The sequence below is a fragment of the Balaenoptera musculus genome, chromosome 5 (genome assembly GCF_009873245.2).
Source record: "Balaenoptera musculus isolate JJ_BM4_2016_0621 chromosome 5, mBalMus1.pri.v3, whole genome shotgun sequence".
NCBI classification, from domain to species: domain Eukaryota; kingdom Metazoa; phylum Chordata; class Mammalia; order Artiodactyla; family Balaenopteridae; genus Balaenoptera; species Balaenoptera musculus.
Window position 1 is genome coordinate 102,886,956 of NC_045789.1, and position 17,954 is coordinate 102,904,909.

Genomic DNA, 17,954 nt, shown 5'->3' on the forward strand with positions numbered 1-17,954 from the left:
TGGTGACAGTTGCAGCAACAATAGCAAACACTTCCTTCCAGAGCTTCCACTGTGCCTAGGTGCTGTCCTCATCAGCACAGCATTGAGCCCTCCACCCTCCCACCAGCCCCGGGAGCTGGGTCCTCTCACTGCCATTGGCTGGCAGGAGCCTGGGCCTGGAGGAGTTGGGTGACTTACCCAGAATCTGGCTGCCCCTCCTGGGTGCCGGGCACCAGCAGGGCTGCCACCCCTGTCAGAAAGCCCCTCACATACTCTGCTGCTCCCTCGGCCGCCGCGTGTCCCCAGGGCCACTGCCCCCTCCTTCCTCAGATTCAGCCTCCTTTGTCACCCAGCTCCATACTCAGCTGCCTCTGTGGTCTCCCCGGGCTGCCCACCCGGGCCGGGTGGTCTTGTCCTTGCCCACGTGCTATAGCGGCCACCAGAACCCAGATGGCACCTTCCCTGGGGGTGCTTTGGGCCTTGAGGCAGCCGTGGCGCCACCCGTGTCCCCTTGTCAGACGCAGGCTCCACGTGCAGGCGGGTTGTCCAGACAGGCTGGAGTGGCTAGAGAGGGTGACAGCCCTGACAGCCCAGGTGAGGGGTCACGGGAAGAACAGGGGGTAGAGGACAGAGATGTTGACGGGGACGGACTGCAGAGATGGGCAGGAAGGGCCTCCTTGGGGGTGACACAGAGACTCCTTGCTTGCTTGGGGGTCTGAGGGGCTGTTCCCTGGGTGGGGGACACAGAGGGGACGGGTGTCACCCAGGCTGCAGTGAGCGTGAGCTGGGTGGTTGGAGGTGGGGACTCGTAGCCCGGGCAGCAGTGGCCGGTGGCCAGGGTGGCCGTGTGGGGAGAAGAGAGGGAGTAGTGGGGCTGGGCTGGGGGCCTGGGGGCCGCTGTCCCTGGTCACACCTCCCGACCTGACCCGCGGGGCCTCTGCATGCCCTTTCAGCCCAGGACACGCTCTCGCCCCTGCCCAGCAGCTCCCAGCAGCCAGGGAGCACCTTCAAGGCCAGATGCAGCATCATTTCGTCCCCCGTGCCCCGGGCCCTGCAGTGGGGAGGTCTCCCATCACTGGCCCACTCTGCTCATGGGCTGCCATGCATCACCTGCCGACATTACTGAGTGCGTCCCGTGGTCCAGCCACGGTGCAGACCGCTGAGTCCCCATGCTCATGGGGACCGCCCTCCAGGGTGGGGAGGACAGGCTCTAACTGAACACGCAGGAAACCGTCCAGAGTGGGGGTGACGGGGGCCCGGGAGGGTCTGTCTGTCCTGCTCAGCTGGCCCCAGGTCAAGGGCAGGGCTGGTGTCCAGGGCTCAGGGGTGTCTCTGGAACAGCTGATTAGCCGTTGGCTGATGCGTCACTGTGGTGTCGCAGCATCAGAAGGGCAGCCCACGCCCACGGCTTGATGGTGTGTCCGACGTCGATGAGGCCTGATCGCTATCTGTACCCCGAGCTCTCTGTGCAAGGCCTGGAATACTAGAAATGGCTAGTTTAAAATGAAGGTGATGCATGCTTGTGGTGAAAAAATGAAGATGGTGCAAAAAGTTGTCCAGTGTAAAGTGACTCCGCTGACCGCTCATCACCAGAGGCCTCCCGGTTCTGTGTTCCGTGCCTCCTTCCGGAGACGGTGCCCGTGTACAGTGGCCCGCCGGCCTGTGTGTGTGTCTGTGTGCATCTGTGTGTGGGCGTGTCTGCGTGGCCGCCCCTCAGCCCTGCTGACGGCCCCACCCCCGCCCACAGGTGTCCGTGCTGGTGCTCTTTGCCCTGGCCTTCCTCACCTGTGTCGTCTTCCTGGTCGTCTACAAGGTGTACAAGTATGACCGTGCCTGCCCCGACGGCTTCGTCCTCAAGGTAAGCCCCCCCTCCCCTGGGCCCCCGATGCCTTTGCGCCTCGTCCCCCCGCGTGACTCGTGACAGGGCTGGAGCGGCAGGGGCAGTGAGGGGGCCTGGCGGGAGCTCCCCATGGGGACCCTGCGGCAGGGAAGCGGGGTCACGGCGGGATCACGGCGGGGCCTGTGAAAGGGAGGCTCCTGTCTGCAGGCCCGGCACATCCCCTGGGGGGGGGCAGTGAGTGATGAGGGGACATGCCAGGAAGCAGAGGTCCCGGGAGAGGAAGACCTGCACCACCACTCAGGGGTTTGGGAGTGGCGTTGGGCGACCCCAGCCCCCCGACCGCAGACCGTGGTCTGCCCGCCATGCCGCTGGGCTCTCCACGCTCGATGCTCGCTTTGCTGATGTGATGCCTCCTTCCCCAAAGGCTACAAGTGGCAGAGAAGCAGACACATGGGGCCGCAGGATTAAGGGGAGAAAAATAAGGGAGAGGGTGGGGTGAAGGGAGAAGCAGGAGGAGTGAAACGCACGGGCCGTGGACTTGATCCCGTGTCCCGTACACTCAGCACCTGGGCCCCCTTTTGGTTCTGAACTTCCCAGAGCCAGTGCGAAGAGGAAAACATGATCAGTCCCAGGATTTGGCGCTGCTGGAATGAAAGCAGAACCCCGTCGTGTGTGCTACTGGGCACGAGCAGAACAAGCCCGGTCGCCGCCACTGGGCGGCTGCGGTTTGGGTGCTGCTGATGTGAGGGACACAGGCCCTTGTATGGGTTCCTCCTTCCACAGCTTCAAGGCTTCTGACACTTGAGCCCTTCTGCGCTCGGCGAGTGTGCGTTTTGTGCCCACCACGTAAGAGGCCCATGAGGGCGCCGTGCAGGGACCTGGGGAAGGGCGTCTGGGCAGGGGGAAGCCCCCGGCCCCTTCCACCAGCCCGTGCACACCCCGGGCTGGGGCTGGAGGACTTATGATCTGTTTGGAGGCTCTGGAGACACCATGGTTTAAAGGAGGCTGATCCAGAGGGCTGGGACTTCGAGGAGGGCAGCGCATGAGCTGATGCTGGAGGACAGCAGGGCTGAGCCAGGTGGGCGAGGGGAGGAGCGGCGCACAGGTGCTGGCTGGGCCGGTCCGTACGTGGTCCTTGTTGGGGAAGAGCCGGCTGTGGCCAGACTGGAGTGCCGGCCAGAGGCCCCTGGAGGAGAGGGAGGTGATGGGATGGTCACTCGGGTGGCTGGGGAGGCTGCAGATTGGAAGGGGGTGACAGGAGGCAGTGAGACGGCCCAGGAGGCTGCTGCAGGTGACCAGGCAAGAGATGGGGGTCTAGACCAGTCTGGGTGCTGCGGATGGAACAGGAGTGAATCTGGGAGGCAGGGGTGGGGCAGGGGGGGAGGACCTGAGGTCAAGGAGGAGGAGCCAAGGTGACGCAGGAGCCATGCCCTGATGGAACCCGGGTGCACGGAGGACCACTTCCCTGGGGACTGGAGTCCTCGTCCAGGCAGATGGGTCCCATACCTGCGGCCACAGCCCCACCAGGAGGATGCAGGGCTTCCTTCCGGGCGCGTTCTCTCTGTGCCCGAGGCAGAGGGAGGAGTGGGCCCAAACTGCCTTCCCCGTACTGCAAGGCCAGGTTCTGCTGGATAACCTGGTCCAGGTGGAGCCAGGGAGATGAGGCCCAGGCCTCGGACTCACAGCAGCGTTGGATGGCAGGTGTGTGCGTGTTTACAAGGCTCTGCAGGTGGTTCCGGTGCACAGCCAGCCTTGGGAATTTAGAGCCCCTGAGAGACTGTTCCACCTCTGGGGACTTGGCATTTTCCACTGACATCTAACGGGTGGTGTCCTTCCTGGAGAACGTCACTGGGAGGGCCGGGGAGCTGCCGCTCTGTATCTCACGGCCCTCGGGCTAAGGCTGGAGAAAGGAAGGTGTGAGTGTGTGTGTGTCCCCTTCCTCCCTCGTTTCTGCGTGTTCGTACATGTGCATCACATGCCACCACCCGACAGTTTACAAGGGGCTTTTAACTAAGATCTCTGATGCTCCCAGAATCCCTGTGGGGTAGATGCCATCAGACCCCCTTTTACCAACAGGAAGTTGAGTACAGAGACGTCGTACCCAAAGTCTCACCCTGCACTTCCTTCTTTATTCGGCATGTATTTATTAACTGCCGCCTCCTGTGTGCGTGGTGGGGTGCTGGGCGTGCCGCGGGGCACAGGATGTGTCGGGGGCCTGCCCTCGGCGCTCATGGTGCAGCAGCAAGCCAGCAGACCGATGTGCAGATGATGTGGATGCTGCCAGGAGTTAGGCAAGGAGGAGTACGTGGTGACCGCGTGCCTGTGGCCACCCCTTCCTGCGGGAGCACGGCGCTCGTCCGGGCTGGGATCCAAATGAGGGGGGGGCGCTGGCGCGGACCTGCTGTGGGCTGGGCTTGTGCTGAGGACAGACTGGGCCGGGCCTGCTGACCCTGGGCCCCAAGGGAGGGGCTGACGGGCACAGGCGCCCGAGCTTCTGGGATGCGCAGAGGGGAGCGGGGCAGCCTCTTGCAGGGGGCCCCAAGCTGAGGAGTGTCACGAGGGGATTTAAAAAGGCAGATGTGGGCTGGGGAGGATCCTAGGTTTCTGCTTTTTTTTTAAACCATGAAGTCACTGGATGAGTGTTATAGAAACGTCTTAACATAATGGGAGGAAACTGCCCCAGACCCTACGAGGTGTTTACAGTTGGGTGCTCCTCGTAGACTGACTTTCTCTCGGGGAGCTTGCATGTGAGGTTTAATAGCCAGGCCTCCTGGACCGTGGGCCAGGGCTGTTGGGACACTTTCCTGGGTTCCCTCACCTGTCCAGTTATCGTTTCATGTTAGAGGCTCTGTGACCTCCCTGAGCTCACCCACGGCTGACATGTGTTTCTGCTGGGGTCTCTCCAGCCAAAGGGGGCAGGTCGCAGCTTCCCCGGAGCTCCCACCCTACCCTACTCCCGTGTGGCTCCTGGACACCCCTGGAAGCCATCTTCCCCCGGGGTCTTGCCTGCCGCCAGCACGCCCCCCGCAGTGCCTCCCCAGCACCCCCGTCTTACAGCCTCGCTATGTGGGTGGCAGCGGGACCGTCTGTCCTGGTTGCCTGGCAGGCAGGGCTGCCCCATCCCATCTGGAGGCCTGTCCTAGCCTGGAGCAGAGTCACTCACTGCCCAGCAGGTGTTGGTGGCCTCAGCAGGTGTTGGTGGCCTCAGAATGTCTTGCCAGACCCTGTGCTGGTGGCAAGGACAGAGTGAAGGAGAGGTGGCAGTGCAGATGGGGGAGGAGGGTGGCCGCTGGCCTGCTGGACAGGGGCCAGTTCACCTGGAGGGCCGGCCCTGGGCTGAACAGACGGTTTGCCCCTGCAGAGTGGCCCGGCTCCCCAGTGCCCAGGCGTGGCTGGGGTCAGGACGCCGATGACGGAAGGGCATGACCTCAGCGGTGCCCCTGTGGGCTTTTAATCTTTTCTGTCTGCTGTGCTGCGCTGGCTGCAGTCCTCACAGCAGCCCGGGCAGTGACTCATCAGCCCCTTTCTATAAACGAGGGAACTGAGGCTCAGGCAGACCGTGACCTCGGCCTGTAACGTGAGCTCCCGCTCCTGCCGGCCTCAGCCCGCAGATACGGTGCATGGAGCTGTGCCGGGCCGTAAACACACTGCGTCCCTTTGTCATTTCTCTCCTGGAAGTAGCTAGCTGGCAGGTGTTTCTAGTCTGTATTTCAGGGTCAGTGACCTGGTGAGGAGACCAGTTCTCCATGGGGCAGGGCAGTATCAGGGCTGCGGGGAAAGCACGCGTTTATTATTTTCCCCTTCCATCTTCACTAAACCAGCAGCAGTGAGCCATGCATCTCTGAGGAGAGGCCCTGGCTCAGGGAACAGAGGCGGATGGATGGATTTGCTGTCAAATTCAACTTATTTATAAACCTCTGCCAGATCCCAGAGCTCTCTAAACCCCCTGCCCCCAAACCACGTCCCATCCTTCACCACCTGCCATCCTCCCAGACCCATGAGTGATGAAATAGCAGCCAGGTGGGCCAGGGCTGGACCAGGCATGACGCCATCACATCCGCTAATAACCATGCCAGGTAGCGCTGCCCTCCCTCTGCCGAGTGGCCACACCTGCCCCTTCCTAGTGTGAGCAGCAGAGCTGGATCCTGATTGGAGGCCACGGGGCTGCAGGGCCGGGTTCTGCAGGGCCTGGGGTATCCCCAGGGCCTGGCCCAGAACTGGCGTGAGCGGCTCTGCCCCCGATGGGCAGCCCACCTGTGGGAGAGCCTGTTAACCTCAGGCTGACACTCCTTTTCGCAGACACAGGGCTGGTGACCCCTGTAAGAACCATCCGGACGGAGAGGGAGCTCGCTCACTTACAGGTGGAACAGGAGGCCCTGGGTCGCACTCGGTCAGGCCTCTACGTTGGCTCAAATGGGAGCTTTTCTAAGACCGAGATGTGGTCGCTTCTCTCCTCCACAAATCATCTGTTCGGCCCTGTGTGGCTGCTCCTGATACCAGGCAAATGGACCTGCAGAGCGGGGAGGCCTCCGGGTCCAGTGGGTGACGTGCCCGCCTGGTGCCCGAAGAGGGCCTGACGAAGGCTGTGGCATTCACTGGGTTCCCCTGGTCCTGGCCTCAGCAGCACCTCCCGGGCAGCACCTCCCCCCTCCAGCCCAGCCCCCTGAGCCCTGCGGACGGAGCTCCGCCGCACCCACCTCTGAGGATGCTGAGAGCCGAGCCGGGACTGGGTGTGCCGGGCTGGGGCCTGAGGAACGCTGGCTGAACTTGAAGCTGCCAGGGGGGTACAGTCCTGCTCCGGCACCCCGGGGGGACCTCACTGCTTTGTTTCTCACTGTTCTGCCTTTGGGCTGAGCAGTCACCATTGGCAGCTTTGCGGGTGGCGGGGCGACGTCTGGAGTGCACTGAGCAGAGGCCCGGGTTGGAGCTCGGTTCCCACACTGCCATGTGGTCCCTTCCCCTCTCTGGGTCTCACTTGCTGTGACTGAAATGGGACTAACAGATCTCAGCTCACAGGGAGACATCGTGCCCGGAAGGCACTCGGCCACCTGTCAGAAGGAACCAGTGTGGTGGCAGGGCTAGGATGTGGAGACGGGCCTTGGGTCTGCAGAAGGACCCCAAGAAGCAGCCCCTTAACAGGGAGACAGAGCTAACCTGCCTTTAGCTTCCGGAGGCTGAAGAAACCCGGGTCGGGCAGGGACAGGGCTCCCAGAGGAGGTCCCCCCGTGCATCCCAGGCTGGCGCCCACGTCCCCAGGGCAGTAGCCGCCACCGGCCATCCTGGTGACCATCAGAGACTCTGTCACGGTCTCCATGCTGGGCTCACCCAGAGAGGCAGAGGAGCGCGTCGAGCAGCGGGGTGTCTTGCTGGGCCCCAGGAGTTGGTAGAATCCTGGCTGCGCTCTTGCCAGCGAGGTGGCCTTGGCTGAGATGCTGCTCGGGGGGTGCGAGCCGGACCCTGCGGGCGGTGCTGGGAATCGGGGGGTTTAAAAGTCTCCCTGGTGACTGTGAAGGTAGCCAAGGCCCAGGACCCTTGTAACTGCAGTCTCCCTTCACTGTGTGACAGGGAGACCTTGGCGTTCCTGTAATGCTTTGGTTGCTTAGAGACACAGGCAGTGTGCCTTCCGCCAGATGGAAGGTTTCTCTCTCTCTCTCTCTCTCATTAAAGCCGCAGCTGGCAGGCAGTGGGGCTCCCTGAGGTCTTCCTGGAGCCCCGATTCTGTCGTGTTGTGCTGCCGGCCCCCGGGGTGTTGTCCCTCTCCAGGCAGGTTAGTCCAGCGATCAAAGCCGCTGAGAGAAGGGCGCAGTGGAGGGCAGGCAGCTTCCCTGTGGGGCGCCCCAGAACCTGCTCCTGTCACAGCCCCGCACACCCTGTTGGCCGGAAGTTAGCCCCATGGCTTCTACTGGCTGCCGGGAGGGCTGAGAAGCGTGTCTCGACCTGGGCGCCACGCGCCCCCCTGCCGCTGGGAGAAGGGCGGGGGGAGGCAGAGTGCAGCCCGCGACCCCTTCCTCAGGGCCTGGCGAGCGACGTGTGGAGACGGGGTGGGCGGCGGCTTAGCCTGGCTGCTGGATGGACACGGGAAGGCAGCCTGACTTTTTGGGGGCCCTAGACCCCCGGTGAGCACAGGAGAGCTAGGGACTGACCTCCCCACCCCCGGCCTCCCCAGGGTTCCACGGGCTGTAGGGAAGTGCCTCTCCCTTAGCGGACAGCTGCCCCCCGAGAGCCCCCCCACCCTCAAGTGCCCTCATGGGGTCCTCGTGGCTTCCTGGGCTCTCTGGATCTCAAGGTCACACTCACAGCTCCCTACCAGGCCCTTGCAGGTTGTGTGTCCTGACCCCCCGACCCTTGCCTTCTCCCCAGCGTTTGTGCCCTGCGGCTCCTCACCCTCTGCTCTGGCCGCGGGCCTCTCTTCAGCCTGCGTCCCCGTCCTCCTGCCCCGAGGACCGGCTCCTTTGGGTCAAGTGCCCCCAACCCCTGCTCCCAGGAGCCTTTCTGACTCCCCTTCCTTCACTGTTTGAATATGTTGCTTCTGGTGGACATGTCAGAAGTTCCATTGTTTTCTAGGAGATTTAAAATAAATGGCAACGAGTGTAAGATCTTTAAAGAAGCAGGAAGGCCCGCTGTGTAAGTCCCGTCGCCACGGCCTTGTACAGACGTCCATCCTGTTGCCATGCAATCAGTGTCAGGCAGTCAGCTCATCTCTGAGTCTCCTCCAAGCCCAGGGAGGTGCTCGGTGACCACGGGTTGGGTGCTGCCTGGAGACTTACGGGCCTGCCTCCTGCATCGGTGCGTGCGTCTCAGGGGCCGCTTGTCTTTCAGAACACCCAGTGCATCCCAGAAGGCTTGGAGAGCTACTATGCGGAGCAGGACTCCAACGCCCGGGAGAAATTTTACACCGTCATCAACCACTACAACCTGGCCAAGCAGAGCATCACCCGCTCGGTGTCACCGTGGATGTCAGTTCTGTCGGAAGAGAAGCTCTCAGAGCAGGAGACTGAGGCTGCTGAGAAATCCGCTTAGCGAGATGGGCAGGTTCCTTACAGTGTCACTTGAAGGTAACAAAGGGACTTTGAGGGACATTTCATTAGATATAATTACCGATAATTTAGAGGTTACTCATGTATGGTGCAACTGCTTCTGTTTGCTAATGCTGCTCTGCAAATACAGCTTGCTGTAGACCACCCACGGGCATAAAATCAAGTGCATATCAGCATTGCTTAAAGAGCTCTGACACCACTTTCCATGGTAAAGAATCTTAATTTGGCGACTTTACTGGGATTTATTGGATGCTGTCAAAAAATAAATTTACACTGGGTATGCAAGGGGTTCGGACTTCAGATAAATGATGCATTTTGTGGGATTGATTTTTTTTTTTTAAAACCACCTTACCGTTTGCAAACCTTACGCCATAGCCATATCTACAGTGATCCCTTGCTTTCCTAAGAGCAAGCTGTACTGCACGTTTCTTCCCACCTCCCGCCAATGGCAATAGTGCCAATGGTCAAGATGCACCATAGTGAGCGTCAGAGGGAAGGAAGGAAAGATGCCATCAGGTCGCAGTTGTGCCCTCGCCTGCCCCATGCTCACTCCTGAGTGCGCAGGCGCTGCAGCAGGTCGGCTCGGGCAGGGGTCACTGCTGCAGGCAGAACGCTGCCTCTCGGTACAGAGGGCGCCCGCTGGGCAGGGGAGCCGTGTTTCCCTCAGTGCATGTGGACTGGGTCAGAGCATGTGAGGTGGGGACTCTGGGAAGAGGGGACCCTGGGCCACAGGCTGCAGAACGCGTCTCCCTGTAGCTAGTCCGTCTGCTCTGTGATGGGCTGAGTAGGAATGAAACCTACCGGCCCTTTTGTTCACATCTATTATGAATAAGTTTGCACCGACAGCCGTATTAGCTACTTAGTTTTAAAACAATTAGCTGGGTGAGAAAAGTGAAAGTGTAATTGCTGGTAAGCCAAGGCTACTTTAATTTTTATTTTGTGGGACAGATGTAACTCCTTTGATGTAAGAAACAGGCAGGAAAGGCTGGGGGCGGGGGGCTGGCGTCACACCTTGCAAGTCCAATTATGACATTTTCATTCACAATCTTTGTAAGACAATTATGTTTCAACCTGAATCTTGACATTAAAGTATATGTTTACAAAATTGCCAGTTAGATAAACTAAGTGTGTAAGATGATTAAATAGAAAAAAAGACGTTCATGGACATTTTCTTCCATGTTATTTACATGTGTTGTTTCTGGTGGACATGTCAAAAGTTTCACTGTTTTTTTACATCAAAAATAAATGACAAATAGTGCAAGATCTGTTGAGAACAAGCATGGTGGTCATGGCCAACTCCATTACTGTTTCCTGAAACGTGCTTCCAAAACATACAGTATATTTTATTATCAAGGGTGTTTGTTTGGAAACAATGACCATGACCTTGGAGCAGTGGGTGGGCGCAGAGTCATGCATGTTGTGAAGCTGTGCCGACGCATAAGAGCAATAACTACGTGCCAGAACTTCTTCTGTGTAGAGATATCATCTATCAGCAAATTCCAGCCCATGTCAATGCAGTGCCAAGGCAACCCTATTTGTATTTTCTAGGAGACATGTATTTTATTGACTGTAAGCTCATTCACATGTAACTTTTGACATTTTCGCTCTGTGCAAATAAAGAACACAGGACCCCTGTGGTGCTCCCCGGACTGTCTGTGCAGAGCCCTCGAATCCACACCCTGGGGCCCATGCGCACCAGGCGCTTTCTGCACAGATGTGGCCGCAGGTGCCTTGTGCCTGAGTACAAGCAGGCGTTACTGATTCCTGGGGCTCGGGTGGGTGGAGCGGCCCAGGTCCTTCTCTGGACGAAGCTCCGTGGGCCCCAGTGGCCGGAAGTCGGGCCTTCCCCACCCCCTGCCCACCCATCAGGAGAGTGTTGGGGGCAGCAGTTCTGGGGGGAGCCAGGCCCCGTCCCCACACTTCTTCCCGGACAGGAGGCAGGTGGGCACGCCCTGACTTTCTAACCTTGGACCCACCAACAATACATTAAATGGCTGTAGCTGTATTTACTAGACTCACAGGGCGAGGCGAAGGTGATATCTTTTCTACCGCACGACAAGTCTGTGTATCAGTTGGCTGAGGCAGACAGGAAGCCACAGGAAACTATCCATCATCTGCTGTGAGGAGCTACTGGCCAGCGCTCTTCCTGCTGCCACCGGGAGGGAAAGGCCGGTGCCTCCTCTAAGCCTGAGACGTCTGTGGAGCAGGAGGCCCGTGTGCCCTGCTCCCCGGGGCAGCCCCGTCAGGTGCAGGAATAATCACCCTCCCGGTTCCTTTCTTCTGGCCTCGGGATTGAGACGCAGACCACTTTTAGTTGTGTTGTTTTCTTTTTCAGCTACTGAATGGGCTTAAAACCACAAGTCGGGTGTCCCTTTTGTGAGTACATATCTCAGTGCCCCTCCCCCCCGATGGCTCCAATGCCAGGGGCCACGACGGCACGCCCAGCGTGCCGTCTGCCGGGTGTGGCCGCCTAGCTGTCGTACCAGTCGAGGAAGAGCAGGGAGAAGGAGCACATCACCAGGAAGAAGAGCACCCACACGCGGAAGCCAGCGTTGTTCTTGATGGCCTGGGGGGCGGGGCACAGGGGCTTTGGTTTGAAAGGCTCTCAACGGCCGCGTGTGTCTGCACATGCTCTCCCTGCGGGGCTGTAACTGTGTGGACGGCTCAAGCCTATGCTTACCTTGCACAGACAGCTTAATTATTAAGCAAAACCAAAAAGTGGGTTTAAAGTCTGTTAGACAAATGGGCTGCATCTCCCTCTCTGGTTAGTCATCATGTGGAGATCACGCACAATTCTCCCAGGAAAAATGGCTCACATCCACCCCAGGGTTAAACCCACACAGACAGGATCGGAGCGTGTGTCCACTACCCTGACGTGTGTTTCCTAGTAATGCGACGGCAGTGGTCCAAGAACGGTCCCACGTCAACCCAAACCTGAGGACTGCACTCAGAAAATAAAGTCCACTCAACAGAGTCTACTGCGGTGGCCCTGTAAACAGCGACCAGGGCTCTGGGTCCTTGGAGGGGGTCCAACAAGCCTCTCCTGTGGGGCCCAGCCTGGACTTAGAGAGGGACCCCTGCACTCCAGCTGGCTCCTCTGCAGGGCAGTGGGTGGGGTCCTGGGCCTGGCAGGGTGGAACGGGCCCATCCAGCGCACAGTCCTGAGACCAGCCCTGTGCACGGGGCCCTGACCGGGTGGACACTACTGCCTGGACTCAGCGCCCCTCCAAATCAGACACGGTGCCCCGAGAGTACCCACCTCTCTGATGTCTTCATTGCCCTCCTTGATATTCTCAGTTGCTCCTACTACTAATTGGTGAATACTGTCAATCTCAGCTTCCTGTCGGGGAAGAGAACAGCAGATAAATACAACCGCTGCCTCCTTCGCCGAGTGTATGTCACGATAGAAACAGTAGCTGCCACTTACTAAGTGCTGGGGCTTTACGCACCATGAACCCATGGGTCCTCATAGCACCCGACAGGTAGGCAGCACTCTCATTTACAAGAGGGGAACTTAAAGCATAGAGAAGCCCAGAGTCACGCAGCACCCAAGCTGCAGGACTGGGACTGGACCCGGTGCCCGTGCTCCCTCCACGCCAGCTGGCCGCCTTCCTCCACTCACTGGACGGGAACAGTTCAATCGCAGAGTGGCCACCACATGCCAGGGGCTTCGAAGCACATGTGGCTTTAAAACATACATGCTAGCTTCAAAATGGCACTTTGTATATCACCATTTTCTCTCTCTTAAGAAAAAAAAAAAAAAAGCTAAAACTTAAAAATCAAAATGGTATGCAGGATGTTTGCAAAAATTTTACTGCAAATACTTGGAAAGCTTAAACATGGGATCCTGGGCTTCCACACGAGTGGCTTGCCCCGCTGCACCGGCTGTGACCCACACTGCGGTCTAAGGAGCAGGACTGTCTCTCCCTCTGGGCGGTGTGGAGGGAACATAGACGAGTTGTGGGTTTTAGGGAAACCTGACTGATACAGTACTGCAGAGAGGAAATCCACCTTCAGCCATCCGATTCCCAGCAGTGAATGCCACATAGTCTAAGGACCTGAGGGCCAAGGACTGCTTTGCTCCAAAACCTTGCTTTTTTAGAGAATCTCCAAGTGGGGGCTGGCTGACCGCAGCCACTGTTCCCATGAGAGGACGGGTAAGAACCACCTTGCAACACAGATGAGGAGGCCCAGACAGACTCAGCTCTTCTCAGGTCTTAGAAACCCCGAGGGAGCCAGGCAGGGCTCAGCCTGTGCTCTGCAAACCCCTCCCAGGTCGAGGCCCGGAGCCCTGGGGGTGACACAGGGTGGGGCCCTGAGTGGCTCTCTGCCACCCCCTGGGGCACACGTCCAGAACCCCGGGACTGCTGCTTCCTAACCGAGAACCAGCCCCCAACTGAGACTCAAATGTGAATGGCAATCAGTGCTCCTCAGTGGCTGGGCTGAGTGTAGGAGCAGAAGCAGTGGCCGTGAAAAGTAAGGGCTTTTAGTGCCCTTGGGCCCCAGGGCCTCAGAGTACCTTGCTGCATGTAAGTAGCCCTGCTGTAGTGAAGGCCCCTGGCCCGTGGCTCTGGCCGTGCTAGTGAACAGTGCATTACCCAGGTCTGCCACAGCCATGCCCACAAACAACGGCTCCTGGTTCCAGGACTGAGAGCCAGAGGGGGCCCGGATCCCATTCGCCACCCCTGAGAGTGACACAGGTGACCTCAGCCCCGCTTTGCTGAGGGGGAAAGGGCTCAGGAGAGCCGCAGGTCACATGACACGTGACGGGGAACCGGGTGGGGGCCGTCTGTCTGACTCCACCTGGGCTCTGAGCTCCTCCCGCCACGCCGAGCTGCCTCTAAGGACAAGTGGGTGCTCTGAGAGGGAGACATCTGACTGAGTGGTTTTGTGTGTCCGGAGGCTGAACTGATGGCCATCAGGCTTCCAAGTGAAGGCTTAGCAGATGCATGTTAGAATAGTTCCTGCAACACGCTAGTGAAAAGGGCAACTCCTATGAACCACCTTGTGTACCCAATGTGCAATGATTTGACTCTGGCTGTGTGGTTTAGGGGGCATTTTGTGAGTGGAGTATCTTAAGCCAAGTAGCCCAGTCTAACACAGTGGAGAAAAATAATTTTGTCTTTCAAACCCTTCCAGTCTGTGGATACTAAAAACAACAGGGAGAATTTATCAGGTGTCTGAAAACTTTGCCAGTTAGTGGCTGCTGGAAGAATTTCAGAACTGTAGGCAGGTAGAAATGACATGAAAATCCACGTACGAAGACAGTCACATTTCCTGTGAGGACGGGACACCTGAGGTGGCGGGGACCCGGCATCTGAGAGGGCCAAGTCTGAGCTTGTAACACCGTTGACTAAAAAGCTACTACTCATGCATCGTGCCGGGTGCTTTCCATGGGTTATCTCGGAGCCTTACGACAACCATGCAGGGGCCACTCTATTTTACAGACGAAAAAACTGTAGTTCAGAGAGGCTCCCCAGCTTCCCAGAGGGCATCCAGAACCAAAATCTAGCTGCCTCCCTCCCCCACGTGCTCCGCCACACAGGGCTGGGGTGTGTGGAGAGCTGCCCCGGACCGCAGAGGCTGCTCCCGGGGAAGGGGAGGCTCTGGGCACACAGCTGCAGAGGCCCAACGACCTCAGAAGAAACGTCCCGAGTTCTTAGTATCTCCCCGTTTTAAGCTAAATCTTAAAACAACTATATTTTTCTTACTTGTTGTAAAACCTTCTCTGTGAATATCTCTTGGAGTCTGGAAATTTCAACCACCTTCCCTTCGATTTGCCTTCATAAAAAAAATAGATTACACATTAACTCTTAGTACTTGGTGATCTTAACAGCAGTGTCACACATTTCTAAACAAGTCGTCTCTTCTAAGTGAAGGCATGAGAGAGGGAGGGGACGCCGCGTCAGGTTCAGGGAAGGAGAACACGGGCAGAGGAAGATTCACTCTCCTTACTGGTTCCCCTTTAACATCCCTCAGCTTACTGGGGCATACTGGACTGTTTGGAAACCACCCCGCCCCCCTGCATAAGCTGGCTCCGGGGCCCAGCCTCCTGAGTCAGTGCCTGGGCCAGGGGCACGCAGCTGCGCCCAGTCACACAAAGTAAAGTCTCCTTTAACGCCGAGCCCTGTCCTAGCAACACAGTGACACATGGTGGGGATTCAAAAGAAAACGTCAGGATGTGCTGTCACCCAACTTTGTTACCTCTAAGCAGGTTAGGGGGAAGAGTGCATTCACCACTCAACCCAACTCCCTGTTGAAAGGAAACCTGATTCTGGCTGAAAACTTCCCACGCTGGGCTATCAGCAACTAAGTGTGTGGGCTTCTCCCCATTTCATGGGCAGCAAGGGTGACCCTGGCGCAGGCCGGGGGGTGCATGTCTAGAGGCTGAGCTGACAGCTGCTTTAGCACAGGCAGCGGCTGAGCTCCCAGCCCAGGAGGAAGCGGAAATGTTCGATGGGGAGATGATTCCTAGCTGTGTCGCTTGGGCCTCGAGTCCCCCTAGACCAGGTGAGGGAAGGAGAGGAGACTTGGGAGAAGAGTAAGGAGGGGTGAGGGCGGGGAGAGCACCATCTCTGAGGAAGGACTGGGAGACCCGCCTGCGAAGGCAGAGACAGCGGAAGAGCCGGGGGCAGCGGTCAGAGTGGAAACACCTGCACTCAGTCTCCAGGGCTGCGCAAGTGCAACGTCAGGATGCATCTTCTTTTGGGAAGTGACCACAGTGCAACAAGAGTTTCGGCGCATCCTTTCAGCATGCTCCCGGCATTCCCAGGGCAAGAGGCCTGAGTGCTTTCACCGGAGGGCTGGCAACCGTACCTGTGTGGGCCACGGCCACGGCCACGGCCACGGGCCTTCTGCGCGGCTGATCCCTCCGGTGAGGGAGCAGCCGGACCCCAGTGGAGCCATCTGCAGGGCTTCCCTCCGTCAGCCGTCCCTCACGAGGTCTCCCTTTCATCTTAGCGTAATTAAGTGTAACTAGCCCCCACGTGGCAGTGGTCATTACGTTTGGTGTCATCTGCCTTCATGAGCCGATCCTCTTGGATGGGGCAGCAGCACCTGGGAGCCTCGTAGCAGCCCGTGGGGTTATCTCACAGGCCCACAAGTCAAGGGGAGTCAGTGAATTCAGGCAGTTTCCGTGACCCCCTAAATGGCGGGAGGGGGGCTACACGTGGCCCAAGGGCCACATGTGGATGCCTGGGCACCAGAGTAAATTAATAAAGTTCCTAGTTTTGGGGAAAGTTGTAAACTAGGCCATCGGCTCACAAAGGAACCACACACATACCTCACTTCGTCAAACAGGCTGTTCATTTCACCAATCAGGCGCTGATTTTCTTGTTCGAACTGTAAGGAAACAAACACGTTAAGGATGACGACAAACTGACTAGAGTCTCAAAGCAACACAGCCAAAGGCAAGTGTCGAGCAAGGCGTGTCTGTGCAGAAACCTTGGATCCGCCCTCCAAGAATCACTCCGGAGCCCCTCTTTCCAGCGTGGATCGTGGCGGCATTGCTGGAAGACCCTGAGTGTTCGTGTGAGGATAGCCAGGCCGTAGGAAGAAAATGAAACCCCGCAGTGCAGCGGGGCTGCCTGTGGCTGGACTTGCCTCTCACTCATTTGAACCGCAAGCATGCAAGCCGACTCTGATTGGGAGCGCGGAGGCCTGTGGGTCAGCCCCGTTAGGCTGGCCGCCCTGCTCTCCCTCTGGGCCCTCAAGACCTCCTGATATTGTCCTCTTTAAATGAAGCAGTGAGGCTGTGCGGCTGTGCTGAATCAGGGTAGTGGCAGGACCGCACTGGGACTCAGTCTGATTGCAGAGCCTGGCCTTGGCCAGTCGCCACAACAGGGACAGAGGCCCGGGAGCTGGAGAAGCTGCATTCCCGGTGCTCGGGATGGCACCAGGCTTTGGGGCTCAGTCTGGGTAAGAACACCACCCCAGCACCTGGGGAGTTCATCAGAGCTGAGCTAACTCTGCAGGGTGGACAGCTGCTCTCCCAGCCATCCTGCCAACTCGATACTGGTCAAACGTGAGGATGGCGCGCACCTGAAGCGCCGCCGTGGTGTGGGACCAGGAGGAGCTCCCCCGTCCTGTTGTCCACGATGATGGCTCAGTCCTCACGCGTCCACTCCTCCGTCTCTTCCCCGACGGCTCCCACGTGTTCCCAGCTCACATGCCACCTTCTCCATGATACTGTCCTGGACCTTGGCGCTCAAGGTTATTTCTCATGTTTCTAACCGTAGCCTGGTATCTTCTCAAAATCCCTTAGAATATTAGCCATTTTCTGCCTTGTACTGAGTTGTGCGTGTCTCAAACTGTCTGCGTGACTGTGAGCCGCGCAGGTGGGAACCGTATTGGACCCACACGCATCGGAAAAAGCCGCTGTCCACACGCAGGGGCTCGGTCCACCAGGGAGAGGGGCTGTGCTCTCACCTCCGCACCTGCCCGCGCCGCAACCCTGTCACGCCTGCCGGCCCCTCCGCACCCCTCACCTCCGCCTTGCTCACTCCCGCGCCCCATCACTCAGGGCGGCTTCCTCTAGCGGGGCCTCCTCAACGTCCAGTCCTTTTCCTCTCCCTCCAGCCCCTCCGCGAGGCTCTCCGCTGGCACCCTCCCTTCCTACTCTGCCGGTTTTACTTGGCACACTTGCTGTATTCGTTCCTTCCCTGCTATCTAAGTTCCGCCCTCATCTCTCATATTCTCCTTTGGTCTGCCCTCCATCCCATCAGTCACATGCCGGCCCTGCCCCTGCACCCTGCAGATCAGGTCTGATGCCAGGTCCACGAGCCGGCCACACCACAGGCCTCTCCGAGGGCATCTCCTGCCATCCCCCGCCTCATCTCTGCACAGGCTAGCTCTCAGCCTAAGGTGGATTTATCCTCTGGCCAGGGAACTCCAACTGGTCCCTAGAAACCCAGCATAGGCACCTTCTTAGTCATCGGACGCAGCAGGGCAGGTTTGATCATGTTCTACCATCCCCCTCTCTTTAAAGTTTCTCTGCTCTCGCCTCCATCACTGCACTTCCACACTTGTTCGGGGTCTGGCTCCCCTCCTGGGTGGGGTGGTCTTTCTCCTCTGGACCCTGAGCCCAGCACAGGGCCCGA

The 17,954-nt window shown here is 58.6% G+C and overlaps 2 protein-coding genes across 5 annotated transcripts in view; one reads left to right on the forward strand and one right to left on the reverse strand.

Moving 5' to 3' along the window:
• The window catches only part of NSG1 (neuronal vesicle trafficking associated 1), a 31,384-nt gene extending 20,884 nt beyond the window's left edge, over window positions 1–10,500 (forward strand). Inside the window, exons 4-5 of the mRNA XM_036852529.1 lie at window positions 1,727–1,837; window positions 8,639–10,500. Of these exons, the coding sequence (XP_036708424.1) occupies window positions 1,727–1,837; window positions 8,639–8,839 (312 nt within the window). The 3' untranslated portion in view covers window positions 8,840–10,500. The remainder of the gene's footprint in view (window positions 1–1,726; window positions 1,838–8,638) is intronic.
• The window catches only part of STX18 (syntaxin 18), a 121,009-nt gene continuing 112,207 nt past the window's right edge, over window positions 9,153–17,954 (reverse strand). For all 4 annotated transcript variants that reach the window (XM_036852525.1, XM_036852528.1, XM_036852527.1 and 1 more), the window contains 4 exons: window positions 16,139–16,197; window positions 14,568–14,637; window positions 12,116–12,196; window positions 9,153–11,422 (listed from right to left, as the gene is read on the reverse strand). In XM_036852525.1, the coding sequence (XP_036708420.1) occupies window positions 11,327–11,422; window positions 12,116–12,196; window positions 14,568–14,637; window positions 16,139–16,197 (306 nt within the window). In that variant the 3' untranslated portion in view covers window positions 9,153–11,326. The remainder of the gene's footprint in view (window positions 11,423–12,115; window positions 12,197–14,567; window positions 14,638–16,138; window positions 16,198–17,954) is intronic.